General features: G+C 41.9%; 3 protein-coding genes across 6 annotated transcripts in view; 2 read left to right on the top strand and 1 right to left on the bottom strand.

The window, feature by feature from the left end:
* EFTUD2 (elongation factor Tu GTP binding domain containing 2) overlaps positions 1-4018 on the bottom strand; it is a 54950-nt gene extending 50932 nt beyond the window's left edge. The window contains exons 1-2 of the mRNA XM_001368189.5: positions 3879-4018; positions 1545-1653 (exon numbers count right to left, since the gene is read on the bottom strand). Coding sequence (XP_001368226.1) covers positions 1545-1649 — 105 coding nt within the window. The 5' untranslated portion in view covers positions 1650-1653; positions 3879-4018. The remainder of the gene's footprint in view (positions 1-1544; positions 1654-3878) is intronic.
* A 181-nt stretch (positions 4019-4199) lies between these two features.
* CCDC103 (coiled-coil domain containing 103) lies at positions 4200-9929 on the top strand. 4 transcript variants are annotated; one of them, XM_007482461.3, is made up of 4 exons: positions 4200-4312; positions 6214-6365; positions 6563-6695; positions 9036-9929. In XM_007482461.3, the coding sequence occupies exons 2-4, from the start codon at positions 6223-6225 to the stop codon at positions 9483-9485; spliced, it is 726 nt and encodes a 241-aa protein (XP_007482523.1). In that variant the 5' UTR covers positions 4200-4312; positions 6214-6222; the 3' UTR covers positions 9486-9929. The 4 variants fall into 4 exon arrangements, with proteins under 4 accessions (XP_007482523.1, XP_007482520.1, XP_007482521.1 ...); XM_007482458.3 differs by having other exon boundaries at positions 4243-4376; XM_007482459.3 differs by having other exon boundaries at positions 4249-4574.
* FAM187A (family with sequence similarity 187 member A) lies at positions 9504-14049 on the top strand. The gene is made up of 2 exons (XM_007482462.3): positions 9504-9636; positions 10071-14049. The coding sequence occupies exon 2, from the start codon at positions 12003-12005 to the stop codon at positions 13260-13262; it is 1260 nt and encodes a 419-aa protein (XP_007482524.1). The 5' UTR covers positions 9504-9636; positions 10071-12002; the 3' UTR covers positions 13263-14049.
* The last annotated feature ends 87 nt before the right edge of the window (positions 14050-14136 follow it).

Genomic DNA, 14136 nt, shown 5'->3' on the forward strand with positions numbered 1-14136 from the left:
TACCTAGGGGTGAAGAGAACTTATAAAAATGTTCTGATGTTATTTAGGTTTGATGTCAGGAAAAACTTCATGAAGATGAGAATTACCCAGAAGTGGAATGGGTTACCTCCAGAGTTGGTTAAGTTCTCCTTTACTGGAGGGTCTCTGTGCAGAAGATATAGGAACATATCTTGGGCATGCAATGGTAAAGATTTCTTCCAAATAAGATGTCCATTTTCTCAGAAAAAAATTCTGTGATTCTATGGAATTATCCAAGACAGACTAAAAACAACTAAAGACAGATTTTTAAATTCTAAAATATCATACCTTTGGAACAATTTTCATCAAAAATAACTTAAAACATTAGAGAGGATAATATAAACTACTTCACATTCACTATCCTGGCAGCTAGGTGGTACAGTTAATAGAGAACTAAGCCTAGAGTCAAGAAGACCTGAGTTCAAACACCAAGATAGTGCCTAGGACACTAAGCTGTGTGACCCTGGACAAGTCACTTAACCTCAGTCTGCCTCAGTTTCCTCAACTATAAAATGGGGATGGTAATAGTAGGGTTATGAAGATTGTTGTTGTTGTAAAATATTAAAGTATTGGCAAACCTTAAAGGGTTATGTAAATGCCAGCTATTATTCTTAATAACACAAAATTTCATTTCCCACCCCACTTGTGAAAGAGAATTCTTTACTCTATAGTCTATCCTGAGTTAACACTAACTTAAGTATCCCTACTCAGTACCTCACTAGATTGAAGACAGGATTAACTCCCCCTTGTCTACTTTTGAATTGAATCAACAAAAGATTATACACCCTACTTAATACTAGGTGAGAAGCTAGCAAAGTTCTTAGAGAATTCACACCCTTAGAAATTCAATCAAATCAGGAAACTGAATCTTTTTGATGAGAATTTAACTTTCAGAAGGTGAGAAGTCGATCCTATAGTCACTGCCCCCTGGGCAGTGCTAGACATTTTCAAAACTGTGATTGGCCCCTGTGAAAAGGGGAAGGAATAAGAAGTCACCATAAAAAGCAAGCCCAGAACTCCTTCAGGACAGATTGTCTTTGAGAAGATAGTCTAAAGAGATTGTCTTCTGGATATAGTCTGAGATAGTCTTTGAGGGAGCTTCACTTGAGACTATGACTTGGATTGTGAGTTTGGAGCTCGACTTCTACTTGGACTCTGACTCTTGGATTACTTCATTGGGTAAATAAAAGGCTGACCCCTTTCCTAGCTTCTGGAGAGACTACCTTCGATCTCTCCATACTCACTACCAGCCTTCCAGGTTGAGAGCTAATTAATCTCTGCTTAGAGCAAGCAGACCTGGAGCAAAACATTTAGGTTGAGAGGATGGATAACTTCTCTTTCCCCCTCATATTTCTCTTCTTTATTGTTTCCTCCATATTTGTAAATATTTGTAAATAAATTTCTGGCTCAAGATAAAATAAATACTGGTGACCACATAATTTCATATAATCATTGTCCAATCACTCATTTTAACCTTTAAACACTACCCCACAAAAGGAGTTAGCTTTATTTTAAAGTAGTCTTACCTCATCAAGATCTTTGGCTTCTCTACCCAATTCATCATCATCTTCATCAGAATCTAGCTCTGGTCCAATATAATTCCCAAACTCATCATAGAGGTCTGTGTCCATGATGCTATAGATACATGGAGGAGAAAACAAAAATATGAGTAATCTCTGTGCAGACAAAGAAGAAAAGGATATTTTATGTTCCCTCTTTTGATCATAATGACTATCTTTAAACTAGCCTTCATTTCAGTGTAAAACAAACAGTCACATGCACCCTTCATTGTTTATTTTTTGCTTCTCCCTAGTATTGCTATGCTAGCTGAAAAGCAAAACAAAAGTTGCCTTGCTATGTACCTTGAAGACCAATGCCAGGTTAATAAAGATCTCCCCTACCTTCAATGACTTGGACAGACTGATCTTTTTTTCTTTCTTAAAATATATCTAGAGAGGAAATTATTTGCCTTCAGCACTCACTTGGCTAACAATAACATAATTTGGAATAATTATATCTGACCTTTATCCAAATGGTCTTTTATAACAGATCAACAAAATATTAGAGAAAGCACTTATTAAGCAATTAATATATACCAGGCCCCTGTGTGTTTTTGTACTATTTCTCTTAAAGTTTGGATCCTTCTAAGCTTCCCACCCTAAGAAACATGAACTCAGAATTTACTTGTTTCTAGGAAAAATCGAAGTAAATCTTATGGGATTTGAAGGTATTATTTAGTTTTCTAGAATTTTTTCACTTTCAAAATATTTTTAAGTTTCTGTTCCCATTTTGTCCAAACTTGTAAGCTCCATGAAAGCAAGAACTGACTTATTTATGTTTTGCATACTTAATGAATATTTCTTGAATTGCATATACTGTCAGGTTCTGGTGATGTGTTGGTTAGTCTTACTAATAACTTTTCCCCCTCTTTTCTTTTTTCTTCTTTGACACAAGGTTAGGTGGATAATGAAGAAACACATTTGCAAGTATAGGCAATGCAAAAACAAAAGATATCAACAAAAAAACTTTTAATAGAACATTTTTCTTATATATATTTTAGTGAAGGTATGAACATGCCTGTGTTTCCCTTGGTAAACTTCTACTTCAGTGTCCCAATGTGATAAGGAGACCCTGATTCAAGAGGTCAATCCCAGCTATATTAGCTCTGATAGGTCCTATTCAGTCTCAAAAAAATTCTTGCACAAAACACACCCAGTTCAAGGATTAGATTAACTGAATATTCATCACCAGAAGGGATGTTATATGGTAAGTCACCACACACTGAGGGGTTGGTTTTTTTTTTTTTTAAGCTAGGGCAATCTATTAAGCTTTCTTCCAAGGTATGCCAAGACTTTTGTGGGGATTGTTTATATATATAAAAGTACTGATCATCAATGTATTAGGGAGACAGCACCATGTAAAGGGCAGCCAAAAAGTCTTAGTGCAGTTTTAAGCCTTTAAAGCATAAAGGTAGTATCAATAACACTCTGTATGATAGAAGCAGTATCAAACTTCTAAGGTGAAGATCTTGGATTCAGTTCCCAGGTCTAACACTTATTATCTGGACAAGGGAGGGGGTCCAGTTTAGTTGGGAGAATCTGAGTTCAAATCCTGCCTCGGAAGTTTATAGGCTGTGTTTGACCTCGGGTAAGTCACAATCTATGTCAGTCTCATTTTCTTAACTGTAATAGTAGCATTTACCTGACAAGACTGATATGAGGAACGAATGATGCACATATACAAAGCTCTTTATAAATCTTAAACTGCTTAAAAATTCTAATTATGCCGATATCACTTAATTTGAAACTCTAATGATCTATGGCTTCAGTGTTGAGGAGATAAAGAAAACTGTGTAAACCTTAAAGCACTTGATAAAAATGTGTATTATTGCTCATTTAATTCAATAAACACTTGTTTAAAGTGTCAGGCTCTGTGCTAGGCGCTGGAGACACAAGAGAGGGAAATTAAACAGGCATTTGCGAGCCATTCATTTACTATGTGTTTGTCAAGCATCATGCAAAGATACAGAACCAAAAATGACAACTGCATCTGCCCTCAAACTTCCATTTTCGAGGGGCACACAGAAGTTAGAAGGCCTGCCCATGGTTACAGCCCGCCCAATCTGTAACACACCGGTCCCTCCCTATCACGTCCCGGCTACCCGGCCCACTCATTCCCCGCTTCTCGTGGGAGTCCAAGACCCTGGGGCGATGGGAGTCACGTTGTTCCCATAGGCCTCACTCTCCACCTCTGTAAGATGAGGGTTTTTTAAGGTCTGCCCTCTCATCCTTCCATCTCTGCCAGCCTCGGATCCCACCCGAGTTAGCCCATGCTCCAAGATTGGGTCGGTATCTCCTCACCTTCAGCTTCAACTCCGAGTCCAGATACCGCGTTCCGTTCTCCTGAAAACGTATCGGCGTCTGCGACGGTCATTAGGAAGGACCCTTCGCCGCCAAAAGCTGTGCCAGGCACCTGCGACGATCATTAGGAAGGACCCCTTTCAGCCGCTGATTACTCCGCCCGAATTGCCTGAATCAGATAGTCCCACTCGGAGTGAAGGGGTGGCTTAAGGAGACTGTGATATATAGGACGTGGAAGTGTAACGGTCAAGGGGAGAGCCAAGCGAGCAAGGGCGGCGTTTATCTGATCAGGCGTGCGGAGGGCAGCTCAGGAGGAGGGGCGGTAAAGGGGCCCTTCTACGTGATCACATGGGTCGCTTGAGTCGAACAGTTGCTAGGAAACCTCGGCGTGCTTCGAGGCAGAGCTGCATCCGTGTGGGAGGAGAGGAATTAGGGTTTTTTCTTTCTTTCTTGGGGTTGTGGGGTTAAAGGGTGGCGGCGGCTGTCCAGCAGCCTTGGGTAGGTTAGAATCCTGCTCTACTAGTGCTCAAGGCAGTCGGAATTGGGTCGGGAGCAGGACGCCTGAGCTCTGCGTGGTCTTAGTTTACCTGCATGTAGAAAGGGGGTCCATGTCCCTGGCCTCTCCCCACCCCCCCCTCGAGCTCGTCCTCACTTTTCTGATAGGCCCTTTTTGGTGGTGGCGGCGGAGGATCTACGGTGCGTTGGGAAGAGCGCCGAATCCGGGGTCAGGATCTGGGCTACCAATGTCACTTTGCCCGAGTTGTTCAATCTCTCTGGCCTAGGAGCCTTTCTCCAAATGAGAAGCTTTGGCAAGATGAGACCCTTCCGAAAAGAGGCTTGGATCAGATGAGTTCTGTTGCTTCTTTACGGATTTGAATCTGATTGTCTTTGCTAAGAGCAAGGGATGCCACAATGGTGTTGAGCCTTCAGGGCAGCTCTATCATCCTAAAGGTACAGGGAACCAGTTTGCACTAAGGCCTGGGGAGGAAAGGACAGAAGGGATTCTCCCCGGAGGTACCCAGGTATAGAGAAACCTATATTCCATTACTTAGGCTAGGTAAAGTAAAAGGATAAGTTTTCCTTCATCCTTGTTCATCAAGTGTCTTATTTGTGCAGAACAAAAGCCTCTAGGCACTGATTTTGCAACACATATACCCCAGTTGCTGCTATAGGTATCCACTGAATAGGAACCACTTGATACCAGCCACTTCAGCAGAGGGAAAGGCTGCAAGCTCATGAAGCATCCACCCTATTGATACTCATATCTCCTCCTTGCTCAGTCATTGCAACTGAAGAGACTGAAGACTATAATCCACTCCTTTAGAAAATTTAGCACCAATTGCAAGCTTCTACTCCCACCCTAATACTATATCTGACTTGGATGGACAGGACTTGGAATTTATTCTAGGCTCAAAAGGAGCTATAGTCATATCTTCTGGGTGAGGCCTTTTAGGACCTGCCCTTTATTAACAATCCACTCCAAGAAAGTTCTTAGGAAGGACCCCCAAAAGTCTGAATTCTAAGGTGCCTCAAGGTTCAACTGTCTTTTTAAAATACTACCTCAGTAATGAGACTAATAGTACACATCCCAATTTAGTCTAGAGACAGAACAAGGTGGGAACTGAGAAGTCCTCAGTAGTGGATAGAACAGGGACAGCTAGGCGGTTTAGTGGATAGAAATCCAGGCCTAGAAGATGGGAGGTCCTGGGTTTAATTGTGACCTCAGATACTTCCTATCTGTGTGACCTGGGTTAAGTCACTGAATTCCTATTGCCTAGCTGTCACTGATCTTCTTGGAACTGACATTTGATATTGATTCTAAGACAGAAGTTAAAGGTTTAAAAAAATAGTGGATAGAACACTGGACTTGGAGTAAGGATGACGGACTTGAGTTTGAATACCACCTTAGATACAAACTATATGTGTGTCCCTGGAAAAGTCACATGCTTTCTCTGAACCTCAGTTTCCTCATGCATAAAATGGGGTTAATAATAGTACCTACCTCACAGTGTTGTTGTGGGGTGAATATGTGTAATGTATTTGTATGGATATGGATATGTAAAGCCTCTTGGAAACCTTGAAGAGTTATATAAATACTATCTATTATTATCCCCAGTGAAACAATGCAGTGCTTTGAGATCTGGTCCATTGTTGCATATTTTAGATCCTTTCTCTGTAAAATGAAGTGACTAACTTTTATATCCTTCCCTTTGATATGAGTGATAATTTGGACAAAGTGGTTCAACCTTTTTAAGATGGCAAAGAGTTATCATGATGAGTAGCTTCTTCCCTGATAATATCTTACTGTTGGACTTCACCTCTTTTTCACTCTCAGGTTCCAGACATGGAAAAGACTGATAGTATTGACTTTAGAGCTCTGGAGAAGGAGCTACAGGCTGCACTTGCTGCTGATGAGAAATACCAAAGAGAGAATGCTGCTAAGTTTCGAGCTGTGGAACAGAAGGTGGCCTCCTATGAAGAGTTCAGGTTGGCTCACATTCTTTCCCAGAGCTGCCATTCCTGTATGGTATGGCCAAGTTAGCTTAGATTGACAGTTAGATTGTGAGGCACATGAAATTGAAATTATGGGGTTCAAGAGCCAACAGGGCAGTAGCTTCATATCTCCACCCCTAGCCTGGAGATTCTCTTCTCAAATATACTGTCTACTTGCCCTTTACCCACAGGGACATCGTGCTTGCCTCACACTTGAAACCTTTAGAGCGAAAGGACAAAATGAATATCAAGAAGACAGTGCTTTGGAACTGCCACGTGTCTCAGAAAGGCACCACTCAGGAGGAGGGCACTGATATCTCCCAGGTAAAATAGACATTCAGAACTTCATTGGGGAATCCTAACCCTAACTTATAATAGTACTCTTTCTTAATTAACTATTTCACAAATCTTTTGTTATAACTAACAAACTACATCTAGACAAAATTCAGTCAATCAGTCAATAAGCATTTATTAAACATCTACTGTGGGCCAGGCATTGAGTTTTGTGCTGGGAGTAAGGGGGCTACAGGAGCCCAGTATCCCAGAGGACAGTATGCTAAGGACTTGTAGCAAAACATAGTCCAACTATATGTACAGTCATACTTAAAGGGGAGGGCTCATCTTCCAGAAGTTCCAAGGGGCCATTTGTAACCTAAGTATCCTGAGGACTTCAAGGAAAGATGTGGAAATGGAGATCTTTGAGGAAGAGGCATTCAAGCCCTATCAGCACATTGCCCTGGAGAAAGGCCTCATTCCCCTTATATTCTAGAAATCCCATTGTCAAGTTAAAGGTACATACCCTCTAGGCTGTGATAAGTACAGGGTAAAGAAACAACTCATGATTTGGATAAGGAGACAGGAGCTGTAAGATCTCAGACAATCAGAACTGCCTCTCAGATTCTGAGACATTGACCTGGTTTCTGTCCTCTATAGAGTGGAGGTGCCAAACCCAAATTCAGTGGGGTTCTATAGTGACTTAGAAAATTTCAAAAACCCAACCAGCAGTCTCTTGAAGCCGAGGGTCCTTTTTTGTCTAGATGGGATGGCTTAGACGAATAATAAGGTGGGAGACAAACTCAGTGCTCAGACCTTTGTGCTTAGGCGTCACTAAGTTGTTCTACCTTGCACAGAGTTTGTGTTTATTCTTCAGTGAGTACATGCTTTTATGGCACACAATCATTTTTCAACATACATGATTTTTAGCAGGCAATTGGATGTGTCACACATTAACAAAATACTTAATCAACATTCTGTGATCATTTACCATGTTGCTACAACAGAGAAATTTGTGATGGAGATAAATGACATATATAGGGTGATCCGGAGGTTAGTTCCCCCTGACCTGTGGAATGAACAGCTAAGAGAGTCATTGTTGCTTTTGATCAGCTTTCACAGTCAATCACAATTACTTAGGAGATGGGTAAAAAAAAACATTTTGTAGCTAGGTACAGGGTTAAAGGGTAACTTAAGGCAGACCAGAATCAGGAATTTTCTTCAATTTCCAAGTTACATTTTTCTTGTGTTGTATCAAAGCACCTTAATGATGTTGCTTGGTTATTGTCCACAAATGGACTTAATGGAGTATGTCAGTAGTTTGTACTTTAGAGAAGTGATTGATGTGGTGCTTGTGTTTTTGACTATCAAATGGGTGTGGAGCCTCTAAATGTACCTCTGCTAAGAGAGAAAGGAGGGGGTAGTGGGTAATGGATCTTTAGGTTTTAATTCTGTGAATGTAATCTTTTGGGGGTAATAATCTAGGGGGATTAAAGTAGGACATATGTGTGTTAACCCTATAAGTATTTGCTCTTATATTATTTCTCCTGTATTGGGGAGAGAACAATAATCATAACAATTCCATTAGTAAGGGAAGTCAGTGAGAGAAGTTACATAGAGGGGGCTGAGTAGGTAACTCATCTTTTCTGAAGGCTACAGACTCTATCAGACAGTGAGGATATTATGGCTCTCCACAAGAAAAAATGCAAATTAACATCTATATCATATACATTTCTCAGTTCAGCAACTATTTACAGAGCTGGAACTAGCAGAAATTGTACCTAGCCCACACTGTATTTCAGTCACTGTGGTTTGGATGAAGATATTGGATCTGTTGGATCTCAGCCAATCAGACCTACCTCTAGGATTCTGAGATCTGTGGCTAAGCTCTCTTTCCTTCTTAAAGTATTCTAAATCCATTTTCCATAAATCTCCATTATATAACGCTAAATCATGTTACAAATTTAATACCCTAATCCCCAAGATCCCACTTGTGCCTGAGAAGGGGGCAAGTTTGAAATTGCTATTTTCAAATGGGGAAGTTGAGACCCACAAAAATTCATGTTTTGAGGGGCAGCTAGATGGCTCAGTGGATTGAGAGCTAGGCCTAGAGATGGGTGGTCCTAGGTTCAAATCTGGCCTCAGACACTTCTTAGTTGTGTGACCCTGGGCAAGTCACTTAACCCCCATTGCCTAGCCTTTACCATTCTTATGCCTTGGAATCAATACACAGTATTGATTCTTAGATGGAAGGTAAGGGTTTAAAAAAAAGATCATGTTTTTCCTGAGATAAAAATTAAGTCAGTAGAAAAACTAGGAATAGAGCCTACAAGTATTGACTCCTCAGTGTCCTGAGGATCTAAACCATCTTTTGTTTTCCCTTTGACCCAGGAGGGAAATTGTCAGCCTGAGACATCATCAGATTTCTATAGGACTTGGCGCCGCTACTTGCGGAGTGGACCAGAGCGCTACCAGGCCCTATTACAACTTGGAGCTCCCAATCTGGGCCACCTCTTCCGGGAAGATGTGGGTTTTGGACTTTTGGGTGAACTTCTGATGACATTGGAAGAGAATTTTAAGCCAACTGACCATGCTGCTGTACTGGGGATCCTTCATAGCTTATCAAGAACTGGCCGATTTGGCCTCAACATGACCCTACTGAGCAATAACGAGAGAGAGAGCTGTCAGAAATTATTCCAGAAACTCCAGGATATGGATGTTACCAGGCCCATAGAAGAAGATCTGAACTATAAGAAGCAAGAGCTAGAGAAACCATACCCTGGGAATGACGGGGCTGAGAAACTTCTACAGGAGCTATCACAGCTATACCAAGTCAGCTAGAGATGTTATCTTCCCTCAGGAAAAAAACAGCAAATCTAACTAGCTATCGGAGATGTTTAAATTCTAGCCAGTTCTTAATATTGTTAGCCATCTTGCTACCTGACTCCAGTCTTTTCCTTTCAACCTTGCCTCTCCAGAACTGTGGCAAAAGGTTGGTCTCATTCATCCTAACCATAAATAGGTCTATTTAAAACTATGTACTTCCAAATAGCCAAAGGCTCTTAGAGGAGCACTAGTAAACTGCAAGAAATTTGGCTTCTTATCCTTAAAGTCTGCCAAGAATGGCATCCTGGCCCTACGATTGAAATCCTACACTTGGTGCTTCCTACCAACCCATGCAAACAGAATTTTTAAATTTTAAATTCAGTGATTAATTATTGATTATGCCCATTAACATCTACAAATATCTACCCCATGCCAATAAAGACATTTTATTGACACCTCCTTTGAGGGGGATTCCATTTTTTCCCCAAGAATTGAATTTTTTTGAGTTGGGTTATGGGGAGTCCTAAGTCACCAGTAGGGGCTTGGAGGGTGGTTCAGAATTGCCACTCTGTAACATATTTGTCTTCGTTTCTTCTCCAGGATTTATGAAACAGAAAAACTTTGATCCCAAGGAGGTAGGTTAAGGATGGTAGGAGAAAAGCAATTGATAAGCATTAATGAAATGCTTACTATGTTCCAGGCCTTGGGGATAAAATAAAAAGAAATGAAACAAAGGAGTTTATGTTCCATCAGGGTGACTACTATATAGGGAGGAAAGGAATGAGGAGAGGCTTAGTGTAGAAGGTGGTACATACTTGAAGTGAGGAGTTCCATAAGGCATAAGTGCAGAAGGGGGCACATCTTGGAATGGGGATAGGTCACTAACAAGGCACAGAGACGGGAGATAGTACCAGTTGTGAAGAATAGAAAAAAGGTCAATTTAGCCAGATTGGTGTGTGGGAAAGGGGAATAATATATAATGGAGCTAGAAAGATAATTTGGGGTTCAGTTATGAAGGGCTTAAAAGGCTGACCTAGAATGCCAGGCCTGGAGTTGTGAGGACCTGGTTTCAAATCTGGTCTCGCATACTTCCTAGCTATATGACCCAGTAAATCACTTAAACTTGCCTAGCCCTTACCACTCTTCTTCCTTAGTGTTGATTCTAAGACTGAAGGTAAGGGTTAGAAAAAAACCCCCAAATTTTATATATTATGCCAAAGATAATGGGGAGCCACTAAAGTTTATTGAGTAGAAGAGAGACATAGTCAGATCTGAGCTTAAGAGAAATCTCTTTGGCAGCTATATGGAAGCTGAATTGCTGTGGGGAGAGACTTGAGTTCTGAAGACCAATTAAGAGACTAATGCGATAGTGGAAGCAAGAGGTGATGAGGGCCTGAACTAAGGTTTCTCTGTGAAGAGAGAGGAGGAGTCACAAGCAAGAAATGTTATGGAGATAGACCCAGTAAGATTTGGCAACTGTTTGGATATATGTGGGGTGAGGGATAATGAAATGTTAAGTATAGCTCTGAGGTTATGAACATGGAAACCAGGAAAAATTAACATGCCTTTGATAGAAGTAGGGAAGGTTTTGAGGGAAAAGATAATGAATTTTGTTTCGGACATGTTGAGTTGAAATGCCTGTGAGATGTCCCGTTTGAAGGGTCTACTATGGGGTGGGGGCAGGGCGGCTGGATGGCTCAGTGGATTGAGAGCCAGGCCTAGAGACACTTAACCCCCATTGCCTAATCCTTACTGCTCTTCTGCCTTGGAACCAATAAACAGTATTGATTCTAAAAAGGAAGGCAAGAGTTTAAACAAATGTCCACTAGGCAATTGATGTAGGAATGAAGCTCAGGGGAAAGACTAGGGCTGGATTTATGAATTGATAAGAGTCATCTACATGGAGATGATCATTAAACTCTGGAGAGCTGATGAGGTCATTCATTGAAAAGAGAAGAGGGGAAGGCCCAAGAGTGTTTCTTAAGAGAAACACCCAGAGTTAAGGAATATAATTGTGGGTGAGAAGCCAGCAAAGGAAACTGAGGAGTGGTCAGAGATCTACTATTGTGGGAGAACCAGGAGAGAAAAATGTCCTGAAATCCTAGAGAAGTCAAAGTATTTCTCTAGGAAGAAATTAGGATGCTGGTGGCCAGCATCCTAAACAGCAGAGAGGTCAAGGATGGAGACTGAAATGACCATTGGCTCTCTTCACTGTCCTTATCACCTCCACACAGGCATTCTAGAACAGGGAGAAAGGACTGGTTCTAGAATGATTTTTTTCATGAGACAGGATCAAGGCTAGAAACATTCTAAAATTTTCAATAGGGAAAAAAAGAAAGGAAGAAACTTTTCTATTTGAGCTCTTCTTCCTCTACTGAAAGATCCTTTAGGAACTTAGCTGAGTGAGTGATTCCTTCTTAACTTTACACCTACACATAGCATCATTTGTTAGGAGACTTCTTTAGAGTTCAAAGCTCTAAAGCCCCTGGGTTTTACTACTTCCTTTCCATTGAACTCTTTGGCTTTGTCAGTATGAGTCTGGTCCACACCCCTCTTTTGCTGCTTTGGGCCTGGGGAAGTTTCTGGGCTTTTGAATTCGTAGAAAAGGAAAACATTTTTCAGAAGACTTCTTGCCCTGCTTTCTTGATGTTTGATAATGCAGCCTACCTGGCTGACATGAGCTTTGAGCTCCCCTGTCACTGCAAGCCTGAGGAGGTATCAACTGTAGTCTGGTACTACCAGAAGTACATAGGGAGTCGCCACACCAGAGTCCTAACGGATTTTGATGGACGAGTGGTGGTTGATTCGGGGCACATCAGGGTGGGCAGCAGCATGTTGGCCCGCTTTAGCATCCAAATGTTCAGCTTACTAGTGTTCCGGGCACAGCCTGAGGACTCAGGGCTATACCTTTGTGGGACACGCCAAGGTAACTATTTCTATGGCTATGATGTGGACATACAAAGCAGTCAAAACATGTTGGCAACATTCATTGACCAAGGCCAAAAGCCTCCTAAAGATGAGAAGCATGGGACCCTCCACATATTTACTACCTTCTGGGAGTGGACCCACTGTGATCGCTGTGGTGTCCGGGGAGAACAATGGCGGATTGGTCTCTGCTATCTGAATAAACCAGGCCTCTCCCCCCGGGTCCGGAAGACCCTCCCTGATGTGGTATCTTGTGGCTCCCAAGCAGTGCCCAAGAATATTCAAAATATGGCAGAGAGGCACCATCCACCTGAGCTAATGATCCGAAGTTGCATGGTACCCTGCAAGAAGAAGAAGATCCAGGTGGGACTGATGGCCATCTATACTTTCATCTCAAAGAAGAACAGGAAACCTTGGATTCCCAAAGTACCCATTCAATTCCACCAACAGAGGCTTGGCCATGGGCTTATCATCTCCTGTCCTGGGGCTCGTCCAGAACATGCTGTGGCCTGGGACAAGGACAACTTCCGTCTATACCGTACCAGTTTCCTGAAGGGAGTCAACTGGTCCATGCGTGTATTCATTGACCATGGCAACCAACTTCATATCCGATTTGCCCAATTGAATGACAGGGGAATCTATTACTGTTGGCGAGAAGGGGAGATGGTAGCAGGTTTCCGGTTGGCTGTGACATCCTGGGGTCCACACCATGCTTCTCTCTCTGACCCTGAAACTCAATATGCCCTAAAGGCTGCCTTGATAGGCTACCTGTTCCTTACAGCTGCCTTCATTCTTATCCACTTATGCCGCTGCTGCGGTGACCTTTTTCTGCTGCTTTTATCTATAGACTTCTCCCTAGGACCTTGAAGACCAATTATTTATTAAATATACTAGTTAAATGGTTAGAGTTCTAATGGTGCTGTGCCATGGGTGAGAAATGGAGACTAGGAAAGCAGGAACACATACTGCTGGTTACAACTCCCTCACTACTATTGAATGAATAGTATCATTAGCCTAAACTAGGGAAATGGAGAGAGTAGAGATAAGGGTTTGGGACCAGGAACTGACCTCTTCTCTCTTCCCCTAACTCCTCTGGAGTCAGAGCCAAGAGAGAAGGTCTTTCATCTTCCCATAAAAGATGGTCATGTGGACATTTGGTTTGGTAGGGGGAGAGAACAGATATGGCTACATTGATGGGGGAGGATTTGGGGATCTAACTGATTCTTTTGGAAGAGACCTCAGATAAAAAAAAAATTTTTTTAAATGTCTTGTTTTTAAGTCCCCTTAATTAAATGGAGAGCGTCCCAATGATTCTTCACTGTGAATATGAAGTGGAGATTAGAGAAGCAGCAACACACACTGTTGTTATAACTCCCCAACCTCCAATTGAAGGAACAGTATCATTAGCAGAGACTAGGGAAATGGAGGGAGAAGAGACAAGGGTTTGGGGGGCAGAGTGACTGTGATGAGGCTGGCACTGTCTTATTCAAGCCTTGGACCTGTTCTCCCCTCTCCTATGGGAGATGTGTAAGGTGTTAGAGCCAAGGGATGGGGTCTGACATCTTTCCCTTCCTTTTCTCTTATTCAGTGACCTTTCCTTGTAACACATCATTAAAAAGGAGGGGAAAAAACAGCTCATTAAAGCTAACTAAGCTATCAACTGTGTCTGACAGTATATGTAATGGTGACCACCCATGGTGTCCAACCTCTCTGCCAAGGGAGGGGAGTGCAGCTACAGGTT

Source organism: Monodelphis domestica, chromosome 2, assembly GCF_027887165.1.
Source record: "Monodelphis domestica isolate mMonDom1 chromosome 2, mMonDom1.pri, whole genome shotgun sequence".
Taxonomy (NCBI): Eukaryota; Metazoa; Chordata; class Mammalia; order Didelphimorphia; family Didelphidae; genus Monodelphis; species Monodelphis domestica.